At 30.6% G+C, this 22,070-nt stretch overlaps 1 protein-coding gene across 1 annotated transcript; it reads left to right on the top strand.

The window, feature by feature from the left end:
- Positions 1-394: 394 nt before the first annotated feature.
- On the top strand, positions 395-6,744 carry LOC149239515 (protein STRICTOSIDINE SYNTHASE-LIKE 13-like). The gene is made up of 4 exons (XM_089369882.1): positions 395-813; positions 3,634-3,918; positions 5,757-5,924; positions 6,294-6,744. The coding sequence occupies exons 1-4, from the start codon at positions 395-397 to the stop codon at positions 6,742-6,744; spliced, it is 1,323 nt and encodes a 440-aa protein (XP_089226008.1).
- Positions 6,745-22,070: the final 15,326 nt, after the last annotated feature.

The raw sequence follows: 22,070 nt of genomic DNA, 5'->3' as shown, positions 1-22,070 counted from the left end.
GAATTGAAAATCACTAAAAACCCTAACTTCCAGACCTAGAGGATGATGGAATCCACATGCAAACGCAAACGCAAGCAAAAGTCGCATGAGTGGACGCCATGAACACAGTAACAACAGAGTTCAAACAACACCACCACTGACACCGCACCTGCTAATAACCACCACTGACATCGCTCATGCACATTGTATGACAATTCTACCAGAGGACGAGAAAGCCAACCAACGCGAATATCCTCTTGATTGCAACCATTTTTATTTCAATCTCATCCCATTTCATTTCATTCCAGGAGGAGTTATTTGCAGCACCTGCATCAGTACCCTGCAGTCTGCAAAATCTTTTATTTTGCAGGAACTGCATCACTTTGCAGTCTGCATAATCTTTTCAAAACAGCCAATGGAGAAACCCAAATTGATGGAGCACAACAGTGGAAAGGAAGAGTTAGGAGGAGGAGAAGGAAGGGTTAAAGAGCAATATTATTCAGCCCGCTTTACCATGATGTTGGTCATAAGTATTGGTGTTGTGGTCGCCCTAGTGGATCCCCTCAAGCTCGGCCCCCTTGGCGACCACGACTACAGACCTGTTAAACACGCAGCTGCACCATATAAAGAGGTCATGTCCAGTTGGCCACGGGATACTCAAAGCAGACTCAGATTTGGCAAGTTGGAATTTAAGGATGAGGTGTATGGACCAGAGTCTCTGGAATTCGATCTGCAGGGAAGAGGACCTTACACAGGATTAGCTGATGGCCGAATTGTGAGATGGATGGGACCTCATCTCGGATGGGAAACCTTCGCTCTTATTTCTCCCAACTGGTACTATTTATTTCTTATGATCCAGTGTTTATAATTACCATTAGCATTATAGGTTTTAAATTAATTTAGTAGATATGTTTAACTGAACTTATTCTGGTGTAGATTTTGGAAATAATGAATAGCCATTAGTAATTAATTAATGGCTCACGTTTGTTTATCCAATTCCAACATATTTTCAGAATATTCCAACATATTTTCAGAATAGACCATGAAGATAAGGATTAAAAAATTAAGCTCACTCTGGTTTATCCATTTCGATCAGGATTGTTGATATATATTTCTATCATGTCAAACCAAAACTGGGTTCCAATGCCAAGGTTGGGGACTCTGGGAAAAATACTCGAGTAGAAGTTAAATAATTTATAGATTTTATAAGAAGAATTAATGGTTTATATTATATATATATATATATTTTGGTTTTGAACTTGTGTGTATGAGACTCCCTTGTTTTAACTTACCATACATACATATTCTACTTGTTTCTGGTTTTGAACCTTGTGTGTATGAGTCTCCCTTGTTTTGATTCACTATAACTGTGTTGTATTGCCAAAGTGAGGGACTCTAGATATATTATGGGAAAAATACTTAAGTAGAAGTTATAATAATTTATAAATTTTATGGGATAATGGTGTATATTATTATTATCAAATTGGTGTATATCACTCCCTTGTTTTGACCTATCATACATACTCTATCTTTCTCTAGAAAAATACTTGAGTAGAAGTTATAATAATTTATGATTTTTATGGGAAAAATAAATGGTGTACATTATTTTACCAAATTGGTGTATGTCACTCCCTTGTTTTGATCTACCATACATGGAGGAAACATAGACTCTTAATCATTAGGCCCACTCAAATTGTATGATAAAAATTTAAAACATTAGAAATTTCCATTAAAAAAAACCATTACATATAATTTTATCAAAAATTTAATAACTACCCAAAAAATATGCTAATTTAAAAACTAAAAATTATTACAATAAAATTGAACTATATTTCTAGATAAAAACAAACACATACCACAAAATGTATGAAAACAATAAGTGCCTTTTGCATATATATATCCTAAATGCAAGATCAAGATAAATATAACAAGTACTTAGAAATAAACCCTTTAAAGTTATTCCAACCATCATTACCAAATTCGCCTAAATGAAGAAAAATTTCGAATATTTGTTGATTGGATTCGAATAGCTAATAATTAGATGAAATTTGATTCGGTTAGTGGATGGATATGTTCATTCCCAGACATTGTAAGGCCAGAATTCGGCGGGGTGGGTCAGTATTCGGTGGTAGGTTGGAATTTCAAAATATATTTTTTAAATTTGATAGTTTTTTATCTCTTTATCAGTATTTACAGAACAAAGAAATTTTGGTTTTGTAAATTTCTTATTTGTATTTGACGGGAAAATCATCCCATAATGGAAAAATTGTCTGTCAAATTCTATCCCTGCCGGGTGAAACATATAACATCCTGCATTAAAAAAAGTAGAAATAGAAATAATTGGGAAATTGGGGAAAAAAAACATATAACATCCTGCATTAAAAAAAGTAGAAATAGAAATAATTGGGAAATTGGGGAAAAAAATTAATATTTTCTGAGAGATCTGGAAATCCAAGAAAGTTTATGAAAATATACTGATTTTTAAATATATTTGATAAATACATTTAGAATACTTTAAAATATTGATTTTCTAAATATACATTTTAAAATTAAGGAATTATGTTAGATTTAAGTTTTAAAAAGAAAAAAAGATTTGTATAGAAAAGTATAATATTATTCACAAAGTTTATAATTGTAATTATATGTTCTAATTTAAATCTCTTGAATTTATAATATAAATTTGTTAGGTTTATTCATCGTTTAGTTTAGAATATTATGTTAAATATGTTATAATTTGAAATATAACTATTAATATAATATTATAAAAACATATTATTATATTAATATATAGTATAATATTAATATAATAACCATATTATTATTTATATCATTATTAACAATTGCAAATATTTAATTTTTAATAGCCACTTTTACTTAATACACCTAATAATTATTAATGTGGTTGACATAAGCCTATAGGAATATATTATTCACATTTACTAATGTGGTTGTAATTGTAGTTTATATAAGTCTATAGGTGTATATCAACCACATTAATAAATGTGGTTGTGTTAGTTTAGATATGTTTTATAAATACATTTAGAACACTGATTTTCTAAATATGTACTTTGAAATTATATTAGATTTAAGTTTTGAAAAGAAGAAAAGTTTTATATAGAAAAAAAAAAAAAAAAAATTATCATATTATCTAGAGTTATTCTCTTTGTAAAGTTGTCAATTATATTATGTAGATTCATAAAAAAATTATTCAAAATTTAAAATAAAGTAGAAAAAAAATGAAAACATTTTTGTTTTGGAAAATGGTAAAGGTTTCACCAAAATATTAGACAAATCCTTGAAAGCAACACATAATTCTCTACAAATATTCAGATGATTCTTTTTTCACCAACGTTATTAGATCATTCTCCGGGTCTTAAATTCAATTTCGATTTGAAAAAAATAAATAATATATATAAATGAATTTACACTTTGTGTTGCCCATGGGGCTTTAGATTGACGGTGAATGGGTACACTGTTAAAGCACTCTTTGGCATAGGTCACTGGTTCAGATCCCCGTGTGTGATTACCTACCCAAAAAAAATTACCCTTTATGTTTACTCCATTCAAAAAAATTAAAAAACAAAATCAAAATTTTTTATTTATTTAAAGAACTAACTATGTTCTGATGTAAATCCTGCAATGGTTTATAAACAGGACTGTGCAGATGTGTGCCAACGGCATTAAATCGACGACATCGAAGCAGACCAAGTATGAGAAATTATGCGGCAGGCCACTTGGGCTTAGGTTTGACAGAAAGACTGGGGATCTATATATAGCCGATGCTTATTACGGGCTGGCGGTAGTGGGGCCCGATGGCGGCTTTGCGTCTCCCCTGGCAACTCACGTGGAAGGAAAGCCGATTCTGTTCGCCAACGACCTCGATGTCCATAGCAACGGCTCTATCTTCTTCACAGACACAAGCACGCGATATGACAGAAAGTAAGTTGTTGCCATATATGTTCACTCTGATGGTTGCGGGGGTTTCGGCCTAATGCATCATTTGTTTTTGACAATATGTTTAAAGTCTTATATAAATTGTATCTATAATTACATCTAAATCACTTAAAAATATAATTACAATTAAATTAGATTTCATAATATGTTAATTTATAAAAAATTTCGGAAAAAATTATAATTACATCTAAATCACTTAAAAATATAATTACAATTAAATTCGATTTCATAATATGTTAATTTATAAAAAATTTCGGAAAAAATTACATTTTCAATATTTGGTCCACGCGTTTCTAATTACCCAGTGTGGTTCATCCTCAAGACAAGATGAGGATGAACCACACTGGTTGGTTCGAAAGGCGTCGACCAAATATTAAAAATACAATTAAATTATTAAAAATATGAGAAACAAATAAAATGAATTTATTATTACTATTATTATTTATTTAATATATTTTTTTATCAAATTAAAAAGTTAATATATATGTATAAAATTGAACATCTGAAAATATTAATATATAATTAATATGTTATTTTAAAATTTAAATTTAAATTATGCTTATATTTTAAATACAAATATTCTAAATTTTATATTTTAAAAATGATTTGTCCATAAAAAAATTAGATCTCTCAACCAGTTTAATAAACTAGACTTAATTAATTATAAATATAAAATCAAATATTTTTATCATATAATTTTATGTTATATAAAAAAAATAATAATTTAAAAAAATTTATTTATTTTTGAATTCAGGTTTTTGTGATTCATATTGAATAATTGAGAAAATACTTTCAGTAGTAATTACATAGGAGAAATTTTGTGGATGCTTTTCAAACCATCCACTATGATTCTGTAATTCATATTGAATAATTGAGAAAATAAGCTCTATAATAATCACATAGGAATAATTTTATCGACAAATTATCCACTATAATTCAGTCACCATACAATAAATTTATCTATATTAATTTTTTTAAATAAACTAATTTAAAAAAAAATTATCTTCATAATTTCATTATTAAATTATAAATATAGATATATTTTTATCTTTTATATATATATATAAAATTATAGATATAAATAATTTATTATTATATATATATATATATATATATAGCTAATGCAAAATGAAAAATAAATTTATCAATCTAATAAAATTAACAATTATTGTTATTTATAATTTTAATTCAAAAATATTAAAAAAAATATTTTGTAATTAATTTTTAATATTGAGTCCTTTTATTATTTTATAATATAATGTTACAATACCTTCGCTATATACAACTATAAGTGTTATTCACCATAATCATAACCACATATTCAACTACAAGTGTTATCCACCATAGCCATAACCATATTCAACTATAAGTGTTATTCACCATATTCAATTATAATATGTCTATCAAAATAATAAATATAAATAATCCATAAAATATAGATCAATTGATTTAAATAAAATTGAAAATAAAAACCACTTTCTAAATATTAAATTATCACAATCCCATTCACATAATATCGTTATTCCTTTTCTCTCTAATAAATAAACTAGCCCACACCCACATACACATACATACATATGTAATCAATTAAGAATTATTTATATATATATAATTTATATAAAATTATTTTTAATTGAATTATTTATACCAATATATACATATATATGTAATCAATTAAGAATTATTTATATATATAATTTATATAAAATTATTTTTAATTGAATTATTTATACTATATTGGTGTTACTCCATTCAAAAGGTTTCTTGGATTCATCTGAGATTCCGGATTTAATGAGATTGATAACAATTGTGTGGATATTCAGAGATCACTTCCTGATCATGTTGGAAGGAGAAGGTACCGGCAGACTTCTTCGATATGATCCTTCAACGCAGAACACTGTGGTTGTCCTTAATGGCTTGGTTTTTCCAAACGGTGTACAGATTTCCGAGGATCAGACCTTCCTGCTCTTCACAGAAACTACCAATTGCAGGTATTTCCATTGTTTTGTTCCTATATATGGTCATAAGTCAGGAACTACCAATTGCAGGTAACGCCATAGCTTTGATACAGTTAAACCCAACCCATAATTATGTATATAATGCTAATTTGTTTTGCAATTAATTTGATTGGATTGGCCATGCTAGTTTTGCAATTAATTTGGTTGGATTTCTAGATTGTGATTTTTTGGAAATATTTTGGAATTTTTAACGACAGAAGTTCAATTAATCAATTGTTTCACCTCAATTTTTTTTTTGTCACTTTTCCAAATACTTTTAAAATCACTCTTCTCCATTGATTTTTGGAAATATTCTTAAAATCTACCATCTAATTAATTTCTACGTTGGTACTGTGTTAACAGAGTAATGAGAATCTGGCTAGAAGGACCCAATGCAGGCAAAGTAGAAACATTTGCTGATCTTCCAGGATATCCAGATAATGTGCGGAAGAATGGCAAGGGACAATTTTGGGTGGCAATAGACTGTTGTAGAACTCCGATTCAAGAGGTGATGAGCAGAAATCCATGGCTAAAACAAATATACTTCAGGCTGCCTGTGAGCATGGCTTATCTAGCAAGGTGGGTGGGAATGAAGATGTTTACAGTAATTAGTCTGTTCGATGAGACGGGTGAAATTGTTGAGGTTTTGGAAGATAGAGAAGGCGAGATGATAAAGTTGGTAAGCGAAGTGTACGAGAGGAATGGGAAGCTTTGGATCGGATCTGTTGTCCACAATCACATCGCTACTATTCCCTTTCCCTTTTCATTTAATCTCACGACTGTATTACAGAGACAAATCCATGGCATGCAGTGATGTGATTAGTAACAGTATGACATGTACTCATGTCACCAAACATTTATATGAGAAGCCCATATAAAGTTCATCTTGTCTCATATTATTGGTGTGGGGTTTGCATTATATTGTTTTGAAAATCTCAAAAAAATGGAGATTTTGGTAAATTTTATTAGATTTTCATATACATGAGCGATAGTTTAAAAAAAAATTCAAATATTTAATGATTTTAGTTTTTGGTTTTTTTCACTGTAGACTTTTTAGATGAGTTGGAGCTATATGGGGTATTAAATCAATTATTGAACTTTTTTCTTCTATATATTGAATATCTAAGTAATATGTTATTCAAGTTAATTTAATAGATTATTTCCTTCTATGGATGAGAACTAGACCATCTCTTCAATCTTTGATGTTAGTCACATAATATTTAAAAATTTTACATTCTTTGTGACATATCATGGTTTATCGATAATAACATCTACCAATCCATCCATGTTTGTATGATCACAATAATTCAACAAGCTATTGCCTCTACATCTTCTTCACATGAGGCTTCTTACCCACACATATCTATTAAGCCCACTAATGTTATGCCATTAGCACCATCATGGGGAGAGAATCTCACACATAGATTTCCCTTTACTCTCGCCCCATTCTTATTTCCCCCTCTAAGAATAGTTAGTACCTTTAATATCGCTACATTAAACCTTCCTAACCTCACCATGGGGATCTCTATGTGGCACCTATATCCTCCAATCCCTCATGTGCCATTAGAATCAACTCCTCATTTGGTCTTAACATTTGTATATCATGTAGGTATTACCCTACGTCTTTAGTGAAAACCACATAAGCACAGTCGGTCCCCATCAAGCCCAGGAAAGGAGTTGTGATTGGGGACAAATCTAAGAATATTAGGGACACTACCAAATCTAGAAAATTTATGGCCGCCTCAAACACTACAACTAATTCCATCCCTCTATGTTGTTTATGTGATTTTTTTGGCCACACAACTAATAATTGTGCATTTCTCCTATAATTAAAGGAAATTTTCAATTATGATGATTTAAGCCTAGACACACCCACTCTTGTGGTAGAAACCTCTCAATCATTAACAAAGTGCATCAAATCCTTGTGTATCAACCCTTTATTCACCTTATGTAATACTTATGACCATTATTATCCTAATATACCCCAATTTCAATATTCCCCCACCATTTTTTGTCATATATTTCCTACCTACAAGATAAGACAACACACATTCTAGATGATGACACCCTTTGACATCCAAAGAATCTCAGAAAGAGAAAATGTCAATTATTGAAATTGGACCTCCACCTAAAATGCCTAATGAGAATACATGTATATTTTTTACATGTCAATCTCCATGGGACCATTATCTTCTATAAATCCTTCAATTTCATCAAATATATGTTGAGTTATCCTTTCTATGTTTGATTTTCCCTTTGTATCAACATTGTGGGAAACGCTTCTACTGGTTCCATATATGCCTCTCTAAAAGTGTCTTAATTGAGCCAATAATCTCATTCCTGTGGAGTTGATAAGGGATCCCTTATTTTATGCCTACCATGACATTTCCTAAATGCAAGGCCTCTAGTAACCTTATATTTGATTTTGATGAATAAATTTTAGAGTCCCTTACCATTCTTGATTACCCTTGGGACAATATCCATTATTATTCCTACATTTACCCCAACACAAGAGTCTCATATACCAATATGTTGTTGAAATGAAGGACTTTCTTTCTATAGAAAAATTGATTGTTTAAGAATCTCACTCCCACACTTGATGCATTTGAGAAAGTTAATACAACTAATAGTTCACCTACCACCAAGGTGGATTTAGGATTGGTGTCATTGAAAATATCCATCTTGGAGTAAACCATTCCCATGAAGAATGTTGCATACAAATTCCTTTTCCAATAATTTCATGATATTTTTTTTAATAATATTATTTAGAGATACATAGACTTGATCATACCATTATTGAACATCATATTGGTGTTGATGGTGAGATTACATTCTTGTTTAGAAAAATAAAACATCTATTCATTTGGCTAAGGCCCCTACCATCAAATACAAAACCGATAAACTTCATCAGATGGGATTCATTTATCCAATTTCATACACTTCATTGGTTTCTAACACAATCATTGATGTGAAAATTAAAGGCACCATGCATCTTTATACTAATCCATGACCTAAATTATGCATGTCATAAATATAGTTAAGGGTGAAAGCTCGAAGATGGGTTACACTTTTGGGCCAAATGTGGTGATGAAATTTCAAGTTTTTCCTCTTTTATCAAATTGAAGCCCTCAAAATTCATATAAGCACAGTGAATTTTAATTTGGAGTAAAATACAAATTGTGGACAATTATGTTGTTATCCTAATGATATTTTTTGCAAAAATATTTAGTCTCGTATAATATTTCAATTTTCCATTAAATGAAATGCTTGTTCTTGAAATTTTCACTCATCTTAAGATGTATGTGTGTGTTTACCCAACATAACTTAGTCTAAAATGTGTAATTTAGTGTGTGTGTGTGTGTGTGTGTTTATATATATATATATATGGAGAGAGTCAAGTTTTTCATATTAAAAAATTATTTTTTATGCAAAATTCTATTTTTATATTATATTTCGAAGTTGGCAAAGTAATATTTCAATTGCAATTTGCAAAACATGTGTTCATGTAAGGTTTTTTTCAACTATTTAAATAAATATTTGAAAAACTAGAAGTACCCTTTTGAAGGGGGCTCGTCAACAAAGATATTGGTATTTTTTGAAAAGAAATTGTTGTGTATATTTTTATGATATTGATTTTTTATTCAACATCTTTAAAAAATTTCAAAAAAAAATCAAGCATTATGCCTGAAAGAAATTAGATGAAAAATATCATATGAATTCGAAAATGTCAAACTCATATGACATTCCATAAAGGATTCCTTCATGAATCCAACGTGATCAACTCTCCTACCTAATGAGAAATTTAGCCCTAAGTACGCAGGGGTACAAAATGGAGTTGCAGGAAATTTTGTAGAAGGGGTGCTAAAATTGTTGATTTTAGGACTTAAGAAGCTCGATCGAGCACCTAAATTTCAAAATTAAATAGCTCGTTCGAGGGTTTCATAAACGCTCTATCGAACCATATACATGGTTAACAAAGGTTCGATCGAGCCATTATAAAAAAAAAAAAATCAATGATATAAAATTAAACTTTTACCTCATTTTAAAATTCTAAATCTTATTAGAATTTTTGTTATGCTATCATGTAAAAGCCTTATTAAATTTACTATTAATATTAAAATATTATTATTATTATTAAATTAAATGATGAAATGATATTAATATAAAAAATTTAATATTAATATATTTTACTTTTAATATTAAATTTATTAAATTTGGATTAATATAATATTATTAACTTTAATATAATATAAAATTTCTTATGTTATAATATATACTAGCATAACCACATTAATAAATGTGGCTGATATACACCATAGGCATTAAGAAAAAAAATTACCATTAACACAAAAAGAGTCATACACGATGACTCAATATATGTTAATTTTATTTAACCTAATTTTTTTATAAAACTAACATAGTAAAATATATAATATTTTTAGAATCCTGAAGTAATCATAACCTAAATCTACTTTTAAAGAAATAAAACCTAAATAGATTCAATTGGAAGACATGAAGCACTTTATGTATCTTTGATTGAGGTCGCTGGAACATTAATATTTTGGAAAATTTTAGATAATATTTCCATGGAATGTACAACACACATTTGAAATCTTTCATTTTAAATATGTATTATATAAGAAATTAAATTGTTGTATGATATAAAAAAAAAAACATAATATTTTAATTGTCAAAGTATTTTTAAATTTTTTGAAATATAGAGTGAGAGAGAGTGGGAGAGAAGGGTGAGAGAGAGTGGGGGACACAAAGATAGAGAGCGGGAGAGGAGGAGAGAGTCTCCGAGAAAGAGAGGGAGCTTGAGAGATGGGGTTGGAGGAAAAGATAGGGAAGGAAAAAGTTCAATATATATATATATATATATATATATATAGAGAGAGAGAGAGAGAGAGAGAGAGAGAGAGAGAGAGAGAGAGAGAGAGATGTTTTAGGGTGAGATATAACGGCAAAGAAGGATAAATGGAGAGAAGGGGGAGAGAGAATAAGAGAGGGAGGAAGATAGTCAACAGAATTATAGGACGAAGCTCGGGAGAGAGAGAGTGAGTGAATGAGTGGCGTGGGGTAGAGACAAAGGGATGTGGGAGAGAAAGGAAGAGAGAGAGGACTTGAGAGAGAGAGAGAGAGAGAGAGAGAGATGGATTTGGATTGGGCGAGATATGGAGGTAAGAATAAAGACATATAGAGAGAGAAAGGTGGAGAGAGAGGGAGGGAGTGACAAGGGATATGGAGAGAGAGGGAGAGAGGAGAGTAGGAGGGAAGAGAGATAGAAGGGGAGACAGAGGGAGAGAAGGGGAAGAGAGAGAGGGAGAGGGAGGGAGAGGGAGGCATATATAGATAGACATGGAGAAACAATGTGTATGTTTGTGGGGTGATATAGAGAGATGAAGAAGGAGAGACAAAGGGAGATAGAGATATAGATTGAAGGGAGAGAGAGGGAAGAAGAGAGAGATAGAGGGAGGGAGGGAGACATAGATTTATATGAAGAGAATGTGTGTGTGTGCTTTTTTTTTGGGGGGGGGGGGTGAGATAACGAGACTGAGAAGGAGAGATGGAGGGGGAAATCAATATAGATGGAGGGGGGATAGAAAGGGAAGAAAATTTCTTGCACTAGATGCATTGATTTCCGTGTACAGATGTTGATTTATAATCTTAATTGATTTCTTGCAAATTAAATGCATTGATTTATGTGTAGATGTTGATTTCTAATTCTATTTCATTGCTTGCATTAGATGCATTCATTTCATTAAAGATGTTAATTTATAATCTTGTTTGATTGAGCTTGCATTAGATGCAGTTATTTCAGTGTAGATGTTGATTGCTAATCTTATTTGATTACTAGCGCTAGATGCATTAATTTCAGTGTAGATGTTGATTTCTAATCTTATTTGATTACTTGTAGAATTAAATGCATTGATGTCAGTGTATATGTTGATTTCTTTAATCATATTTGATTGTTTGCATTAGATGCATTGATTTTAGTGTAGATGTTGATTTCTCATCCTATTTGATTGCTTGCATTAGATCCATTGATTTCAGCGAAGATGTTGATTTATGATAAATTATGTAACTATATATATGGTGTACATTAATTTCAAGGTAATTAGTTTAACATTGTACATTGGTTTCATTGTAAGTACAAAACAATTATTGACGATGTGAATTATAACTAAGCTTTTGTAGATAACCTCAAACAATATCAAATCAAATAAAAATTATATTTGTAACTTTTACATCTCCATGTCTTTTAAAATTGAATACATAACTTATTTCAGTCATATTTGAGTTTTTAAAAATTGAATAAAACTTAAATTTCCATCATAAGGAATTGAATGAAATACTTGGATAACTAGTAAATTTAGGAAAGTTGATAACATTATATAAAATTATATAAATGCTGCCATATATTGTTGTTTTACCTATATATAAATTTCAATACAATTGACTTATATAATGTTATGACTAAGCTCTTGTAGATAATCTCAAAATAAATAATGTTGAATAAAACCTATTTGTTGCTTACATTACATTTTTTAATATTAAAATTGAATAAAATTTATTTTGATCATATTTGTGTTTTTTAATTGAACCTTGAGAAAATAAATTGATCAAAATACTTTAAAAAGTTTTCCATGCAATGATATATGGGTGGGTCGTAAAAAAAAATCATATATATATATATATATATATATATATATATATATATATATATATATATATATATATATATATATATATATATATATATATGGCTTTATAATTCAAATAATTAATTTTTTAAATTGAATTGTAATAACATACACATTGATTGCACTAAAAGACACTTTCTACAAGATGAAGCATGATTGGAATTCTTTCCATGTTCAATATTAAATTGATACATGATATATTTTAGTTCATTTTAAGTATCAAAGTGACTTGCATCATAACTTAAGATTGTACTTATTTTCTTAGTCTATGAAATTGGAAATAAAAATTGAACATATATTTTACTAATAAAAGTTATAGTATATAGAAAAATATTAAATTAGAGAAATAATTTTAACAGATCCATAAACTTTAAAAATTAATGATCATCCATAAACAAGCTTAATACAATTCCATAAACTGAAATAGTGAATACATGTATCAATAAAATATCCATATGAAAATATATACAAATTACAAATATCACATGAACATCCATAAACTAAAATATTGTCCATGATGTACATCCATAAACTGCCCATGTATGAAAATATACAAAGTTTGTATGACACATGTGAATATGCCCTATGAAATGAACCTGAAAATATACAAACTATGACACTCTAACTACCACCAAAACTCCTATGTGAGTTATGTCGTGCAAAGTAAGTGTCTATAATTTGGTATTGCAATATAGCACATTCAAATTCAAACTAATTAGATCATTATTTGTATAAAATAAACAATATGGAAATAAATGATATTGAACCACATTTTTAATTACATATACATGAATCTACTAACCTCAGTTGATTCAAAATGCAAGTTAAATTGGATGGGGGCCTGATCATGAATCTAGGTTTGGTGCTCCCCTTCTTGTGGCTCGATGATTGAGGCCTGCATCAATGGACCCATATCATCAGTGTCTATAAACCCAACATCCCACTCATGTCCCCATATAATAACAACTTCAATGACACTCTGCATATGGATCTGCGTACATAATGACAAGGAAAAATTATAATAGTCTACAAATTAATTAGGATATTTATGTAACTTAAAAAAAGAAAATGTTGAAATATTAGGAATAAAAAAGTTTACCTCAACTGTTGGTCCATGTGCTTGTACATATTGACTCTCCTCCACATTACTGAAAATATAAGGTGGAGGTGGATGAGAATACATGGAAACATGCTCTGGCCGAGGATGCCCTGGTTGATTAACTTCCCCCTCGGATGACCTCATAAGGTCATCCATGTAGCTGGGATGTGTCTACATGTTATCATGAACTTATTAATATAAATGCAATCTAATATGAACTAAAAATTTTAATATAAATAATTATGCATAATTTGACAATAAGAGTCAAAAGTTTCATATATATATGTACCTGGTCTATGTCACGCAGACCATGCACCCTCCAAGTCTCATGAATGGCATCATGATACATACATGTATATGTCAAAAGCTGGTCAAAGGGTAAACTTGTGAGAAATGCATCATCATATAAGGTCACTGGTGGGTCACGAGGCAGTGGTGGTGGTCTCCTAATATCCCCATCCAATGCAACATGTGCATTAGCCAATGGCGCATGCATGTTGTCTGCAATAGTCTCCCACATCTCACCACCAAGTTGCAACAACTTGTCTAGCTTTTTCTGTAATATCAAGCTCTGGGATGGTAGTGGCAAGAATCTTAGAGGTGGTGGTACATACCCAGGGTCCCTACAAGCCCCCTCGTGCTCATAGGTACGTCCTCTACCGGTACCATAAAAATGAGATCCGATATTAGTGGAATCTGACCTCATATGTAACACAAACTCTACATATAAATTCTTAGCAAAATAAACTGCGACCTACTCATGGTTGGGGAACTTGCCCCAAACTCAAATGAATCTATCATACACAAAGGGGAATGCATGAACATTACTAAAATATTTCAGTGGGATCGAACCTTTATGTCTAGTAGGGAGATCTGGAGGGATGTCAAACAACTCCCCATGAACATCAATGTCCTTGGTGGCCTCTTTCACCACCTCCCAAGAATCTGGGTTTCTAACCTCATGCCTCCTAACCCTATGTATGAACTGTAATATGCGAGCTCAACCTTCGGTATGTCTCAATCAACCTAGCCATGTTATCCAACATCGAACACAATGCAAGATGAGTCGGTGAATTGGCATAGATATTCTCTATCTCTGTTGTGATCTGTGTATGATGGGTAGTAGCATCCTCTAATGTGATTTGAGTTGTAGCATCATCCCATGGAGAGATCGATGTTGCACTCTGATCCTCAGCTTCGACCTGCTAAGGACCTGTAAATCATAAACATAATTTAACATAAATATAATTAACAAACTAAAACATAATAACATATACATTAAATTCAAACACATCAGTTGAAGACAATTTTAGGACATAAACACATAAAGTTTAAAGGATTTAAAAATATAGGAGGTGTACTTGAAATGGGCAAAGAAGGTCCACTGGATGTAGCATGGTCATCAATAGTGTTAGAAACACTGCTTCTGGCACTTCGACTTGCGTCAGAGGTAGGATCTACAAGGGGAGCATGAACTCTTGGTGGGCTATGTGACATATCACAAGCCTGACCACATATAACAGAATCTATTACACTACGATGGCCTACAGTTGGGGTGCGTATATGTGATGCCTCAACATATTATATATAATACATATAAACTAATCCAAGAAAAAATTGTTGAAAAAAAAACCATTTCTAAACTCAAGCAGAATAATATAGCCTGAAGTCCTAAACTTTAGAGTCCATTTTTTGATAATTTATCAACCAAAGTACATTGAGTTCTGTGTAAACAAAATCAAAATAAATGATCAAATATACCCTCACACTTTTTGTCATTTCTAAATAATGCATTTTATTCATAGTGTGTATATATATATAATTGAAATAAACCTATTTACAAAACTAATAAAATTTCATGTCAACCAAGTACTGCAATAGACTTTAGATTCTTAATGTTTGACTTTGACACATGACTACTAGGTATAAGCACATGAAGACAATGTTTCTTGTACAACACACTACATAATGAAACAATATGATACAAATTAGAAAAGAATCACTAGACCAAATTCACTTTTCATGATGAATTTAATTTATCTGCATTGTTAAAACATGAACTTTTATATATATATATATATATATATATATATATATAATGTTAAATAATTATGTTATGTTAATTAATTTTTTGTTATGTTATAAACAAAATATATATATATATATATATAGTTATGTGATATGTTATAGTTTTATAATATAGTTAGATTTATATAGTTATATTTAAATTATTATATAATTACATAGTTATGAAATAGTTATATTGCTATGTTATATATGTGTTATGTTAAATAACTTTATGTTATACAAGTTATATAATTATAAAATTATATGTTATAATTTTATGTTATGAACTAAATAGGTATAGAACTATGTTATGCTATCAATAATATATATAGAACTATGATATATATGGTTATGATATAGTTATAGAACTATGTTATGTTATCAATAATATCTATAAAACTATAATATATAGCATCATGATATATATAATTATATAATAATTATGTTATGAAATATATATATATATGTGTGTGTGTGTGTGTGTGTGTAAGTTATGCTATATATTTTATATATAAAACTACAATATATAGCTGTGTGATGTAATAGTTAAATATAGTTACATGTTATGTTATGTTATATAATTATATATATATGTTATATAAAATATAATAATTATATACAATGACATGATGTTATATATATAACATTTGTGTTTTATATTTTTTACTTTAAAGATTAACATTTTATTTTTTAAACTAAAATTGTAATATATTTATTATAAAAAAAAATTAAAATAAAATTAATTTAAATTTAAAATAATAAAGTCAAATTTCTTATTTTATATATGGCAACCAAATTCATCGTCAATCTTAAGCTCCTAATTTACTTATCTATTGGTCATGGTTTCATTGTTTTATGTTTTGGAATTTTTTGAGGTATATTTTCAGTCAAATTTGTTAGAAATTTAAAATGCACTTTAAATAACAAAAAATAAAAATGTATTTCTTAAATAAAAGTTTTAAAACTTAAAATAATTAGAAAAAAATGTTTTTACTATTCAAAATCAGAAAATATGCATTTAATATACAAGACATTTCAAGTAAGAAACAAATTTAAAACCTAAATGATAGTTTTTTTTGTGGTTTCAAAGCGTTTTCTAGGTTGTTAAGAAGATTTTTTTTATGGTTTTTTATGTTGGTTTTGTATTTTTCTAAGTTGTTTTGAAGGGAATTTTTTATGGTTTTTTTGGTTGGTTTTGTGATTTTCTAAGCTTTTTTCAAGGGATTTTTTGTAGTTTTCATATATTTTTGTATGATTTATTTTATCATTTTAATTAATTGGGTTTCATGGTTTTTGTACATGGTTGTTTTTTTAAAATTAATTTGTTACATTTTGCCAAAAAAAATTAAATAAGAAAGACAAGGGATATAGTACATACCTTCGTTTGAGCCTATGCGATGTTGGCCGGGTGGTTGGCGAGATTGATTTGAATGCCCCACTGCTCGATCGAGCTCCAACAATCTCAATCGAGCTAATTTCAAATTCTTAGTCAAGCTCCTGCGGTCTGTAAATGGTGCGCACCGACTGCGAGAGCGGTATATGTTAAAAAAAAAAACTCAATCGAGTGTTATAGCTCGATCAAGAGTTAATTTTTAATCCTCGATCGAGCTACCGTTTAGCGCCCAAAGAACTCGATCGCGTTATTTTTTTCCACCCAAATGCACCCTCTTTTGCCAAAAATTGTAACCCAACTTCATGCTTTGGCCCATATATTATGTCATTTTTTCCTCAATATATATCCCTCAAAATGAATGTAAATGGTATGATATTTCTCTCTCAATGAAGCCCCTATGGTTTGTTCAAGACATTGAAGTGCATGCATACCATGGCATTCTATCTCTCAAATATCAGAATAAGCATAGTATTGTGATTAATGAGGGTGTGATTAATGAGGGTGATACACAGGAGATTGTTTAAAATGTGTTTTTATTTTTAAAAAATACTAGATATTTAAATAATATTATGTTTGGTACATGTAAAATCTATTTAACTATGAAAAGTACAATTCCCCAAGCATGTATTAAGCGTTTTTCTCATTACCTCTTTATATCTAGGTAAATCTTTTTATGATATCACAGTTAAATTTAAGACTCGAGCAACATTAAGCCTCTTCATAGAGTGGAGAGTAGAGCTGAGCAGATTTTGGAAAAGGAGAAATACCACTGGTGTGAGTTTCCACAATCACTGTGAGTAAGGAACTGCGAGCTGCTGAGCTGGAAAATATTTATTTCTTAATAAGAACTGGAATTTTAACAAAGAACAATGCCCGCCTAAAGTGAATTAATTCATGTTTTGCCAATTGATATCTCTCTAATATCTCACACAACGGCAAAAGAATTGATCCATCACCAATTTGTCCATAACCACCAATACCAAGAAGTCAAGATCCAAAGCCAACAACAGTGTAAGAGCATGTGGAAACACAAATACCAAATGTAGCACATCCATATAGGGATCTATATTATGTCTTTAAATATTTAGATTCAAATGAAAGGAGTTTAATTCCTTTAATAAATAGTTTTTATTGGTGAAAAGGAATTTTGGTCATATTTATACTTTATTAATGAGATTTTCAAAGAAAGGAGTAATGGAGTGTTAGAAATAAAAGAGTTATAAATATAAATTTGGTTTTTATATCAATATGGATTGTATATTGGTTTTTATTTGTCATCACTTATTTTTGTTGGTGAAAATTATGAGTTTTGGGTTATTAGATGAAAATATGATTATAAATAGATGATTTATCGAACATATTTTTTAATATGTTTGAAGAACTCCTTAATCAAGGAACCTATAGGGCTATGACACAAGATCCAAGGATAACTTGTAGCGAATAGGAAGAATAAAGTAGTAGCATTGTTAGGAAGAATAAAGCAGTAGCATTGTTTCTCATTAGAAAAGGATTCTATGAAAAAATTATTCCCGAGATTGCAATAGAAACCACAAAATCTTGGAATATTTGGAAATGACATACAATGAAAAGGGGATCAACATTGAACAATATAGAGTTAATTCACATAAGATTACAATTATTAATGAAACACCCATTATGATAGGAGAAGCCAAAGATTTTGATATTACAAAATTAGTAGAGAAGTTGAGGAAGAGTTTATCGAAGTAGAAGAAGGTATACATCACATGAAAACTAAAACTCTCCTAAAAAATATAGTTGAAGAAATTACAGAAGTAAAAGGTGATTCTATATAATATGCAATGCATAAACATGGTAAAAATAGTGAATTTGAGTGTGTAGATACATATGTCAAGGATGAAATTTGTAACCTAAATGGAGATGAAAGAACATGAATTTGATTATATATATATATATATATATATATATATATATGTTTCACACGACAACAGAAAAGTTCAATTAGTAGTGGCTAAGGTACAAGAAGTGTTAGGCCCCTATACTACTAGTGTAACCCCTTATTGTTATTAGTACAATCCACTTATTATATTGATGTACCCATGCAGTGCCCATATTGTTACTATTGTGCCCCATAGAAGCCCACTATTGTTATTATTGTGCCCTTACATTATTATTGTTATGTCAGCTCTGATTATGTTATGACCCCTTAGACTCCTATATATAGAAAGGAGGTCTTTTCATTTGTATCATCCAAGAATTGTTCATTTATGTAATGTAAAGGAGGTTGCCCCCGCGAAGAGGCTGAATTCTAAGGCGTTGATCTATCTTTTCTATCTTTTCTTGAGTTGGTTCCATAACATTTGGTATCAGAGCTTTGGATTCTAGGGTTTCGCTGCTCCAAACAGGTCATCATGGCATTTTCACTATAACTTTTTTTTCTGCGACGTTTCAAACAGCTAAAACAAAAACCCATTTGAGAAGAAATTGTGCTGAATCTTGGGTCTAAATTTCAGAGCTTTTCGCGCTATATTTGCAGAGATATGATCTAAGGAAGTTGGTCTTCTTGAAGACTCCTGAATTACATTCCAAACAGGTGATCTGGGGAAAATTGTCATAACTTTTTCTCTAAAAATTGGATTGAAATTTCATAAGAAGGTAAAGAAAGAGGACGAACTGTAGTTTCCTGTATATCTTTTTTTGATCCAAAGGTCGAAATAGTGACTCGTGGCACGTCGTACAAGTTCGCTCTACTGAACTAGTCTATAATCAGGTCATCTTGGGAGATTGTGCATAACTCTTCCTTGGAAAATCCAATTTGGATCAGACTGGTGGCATTGGAAAGAAGCCATAGAGGGCTACTACAGGTCACAATTTCATAACTGGAAGATCCGAAATTACTGAGTTACATTCGTTTCAAGATTGAGCTCCTAAAATAAAAAAATGCGAGATGAGGAAGTTTGATGGCAAGGATCCGGTAAATTGGATACTACAGATGGAGAAATATTTTGATCTACATGGTGTACCACTGTTACAAAAGGTATGTATTGCATCTTTATATTTAGAACCAGATCAATTTTTATGGTATGAAGGGCTTTGTTCTCGTAAACAACTTGTTACATGGTCAATTTTCATGGAGGAAATGGTAGCACATTATGAGGATACAAAGAGCAACACCTTCTTTAGAGCAACACCACAACAATTGGAAATGGTAAAAGGGCTTTGTGACATAGTGGAAAGCAAAATTATGGAAACCAGGAAGCATACCACTCACAACTATAAAGACGGAAGTGTTGTTACCACTAGTCTTCCACAACCTATAAGGTTGACACCACAACAATTGGAAGAAAAAAGAGCAAAATGGCTTTGTTACAGTTGTGATAGCAAATACACTAAAGGTCATAAGTGTGCTAAGAAGAAATTATTCTACATAGATTGTGAAGAGGAAGAAGAAAATGAGCAAGAAAGGTCAAAAGAAGAGGATATACTTCAGGGACAAAGCCTAGATGAATAACAAATGAATCCGACCATATCTTGTAATGCATTGGCAGGAATTACCACTCCTCAAACTCTCAAGATAGAAGGACATATCAAGAAGAAAAAGGTGCAAGAAGTGAAAGATCACATCGAGAAAGAAGAAATAAATCCAAACATATCTTGTAATTCATTGGTCGAAATTACCACTCCTCAAACTATCAAGATAGAAGGACATATCAAGAAGAAAAATGTTCAAGAAGTGAAATATCACATTGAGCATCAAGAAATGAATCTGACCATATCTTGTAAAGGATTGGAAGAAATTGCCACTCCTCAAACTCTAGAGATAGAAGGACATATTAAGAAGAAAAAGGTTCAAGCAGTGAAAGATCACACCGAGCATCAACAACAAGTTCTCCAACTTTTAAAGGATAATGCCACTTCGGTGCAAAATCAAACAAAACAACAGGTAGATCAACATCGTAGTGAAAAATGTTTTGATGTAGGTGATTGGGTATTTTTATTGCTACATCTCAAGCAAGTTATTTATGAGAAGGAAATGTTGGCAATACTACATGCACTTAAAAAATGGCGACCTTACCGAATGGGAAGACTCTTCAAGGATGACGGTGTGGAAGCATTGTTTTGTACTATTTCTATTATCCAACCAGATTGAATAAATGAAGCAAGGGATGAATGGAAGAAGGACGAAGAAGTATGGCCACTTATTCAAAAGTTGCAAAAGACCCTAATTCAAACAATATTTCCAGAAATTGAAGAGGAAGGAAAAATCATATTAGAACCTGGAGCAGTCACAGAAACAAGAACCCGACAGCTACGAAATCGATCAATTTCAGAGTATCTCATCAAGTGGAAGAACTTACCCGCTGAAGATTCCACATGGGAGGACAAGAATTTTATACAGAAGCATCAAGAACTACTCAAGCGTTGAGGACAATGCTTTTTGAAGGAGAGGGGCATGTTAGGCCCCTATACTACTAGTGTAACCCCTTATTGTTACTAGTACAACCCACTTATTATATTGATGTACCCATGTAGTGCTCATATTGTTACTATTGTGCCCCATAGAAGCCCACTATTGTTATTATTGTGCCCTTACATTATTATTGTTATGTCGGCTCTGATTATGTTATGACCCCTTAGACTCCTATATATAGAAAGGAGGTATTTTCATTTATATCATCCAAGAATTGTTCATTTATGTAATATAAAGGAGGTTTCCCCCTCGAAGAGGTTGAATTCTAAGGCGTTGATCTATCTTTTCTATCTTTTCTTGAGCTGGTTTCATAACAAGAAGATACAGAAAAAGAACCAGATGAAGATGACAATAAAGCTAAGGAAACATTGAAGAAAAAAACATATATCGAGAGTATAGAACTTTGAGCTAAAGGAAGAAAAAAGTT

This window comes from Pinus tabuliformis, chromosome 8, assembly GCF_031772625.1.
Source record: "Pinus tabuliformis cultivar Carrire ecotype Pingquan chromosome 8, CPIR1, whole genome shotgun sequence".
NCBI classification, from domain to species: Eukaryota; Viridiplantae; Streptophyta; class Pinopsida; order Pinales; family Pinaceae; genus Pinus; species Pinus tabuliformis.
The sequence above is the reverse complement of the archived record's forward strand: the minus strand, read 5'-3'. Positions and strand labels throughout refer to the sequence as shown.

Excerpts from the sequence above, each read along its gene's own strand:
- LOC149239515 (XM_089369882.1), top strand. The coding sequence starts at position 395 with ATGGAGAAACCCAAATTGATGGAGCACAACAGTGGAAAGGAAGAGTTA. Across the intron at positions 3,919-5,756 it reads AGCACGCGATATGACAGAAA|AGATCACTTCCTGATCATGT; the intron begins GTAAGTTGTTGC and ends GTGGATATTCAG. Across the intron at positions 5,925-6,293 it reads ACAGAAACTACCAATTGCAG|AGTAATGAGAATCTGGCTAG; the intron begins GTATTTCCATTG and ends CTGTGTTAACAG.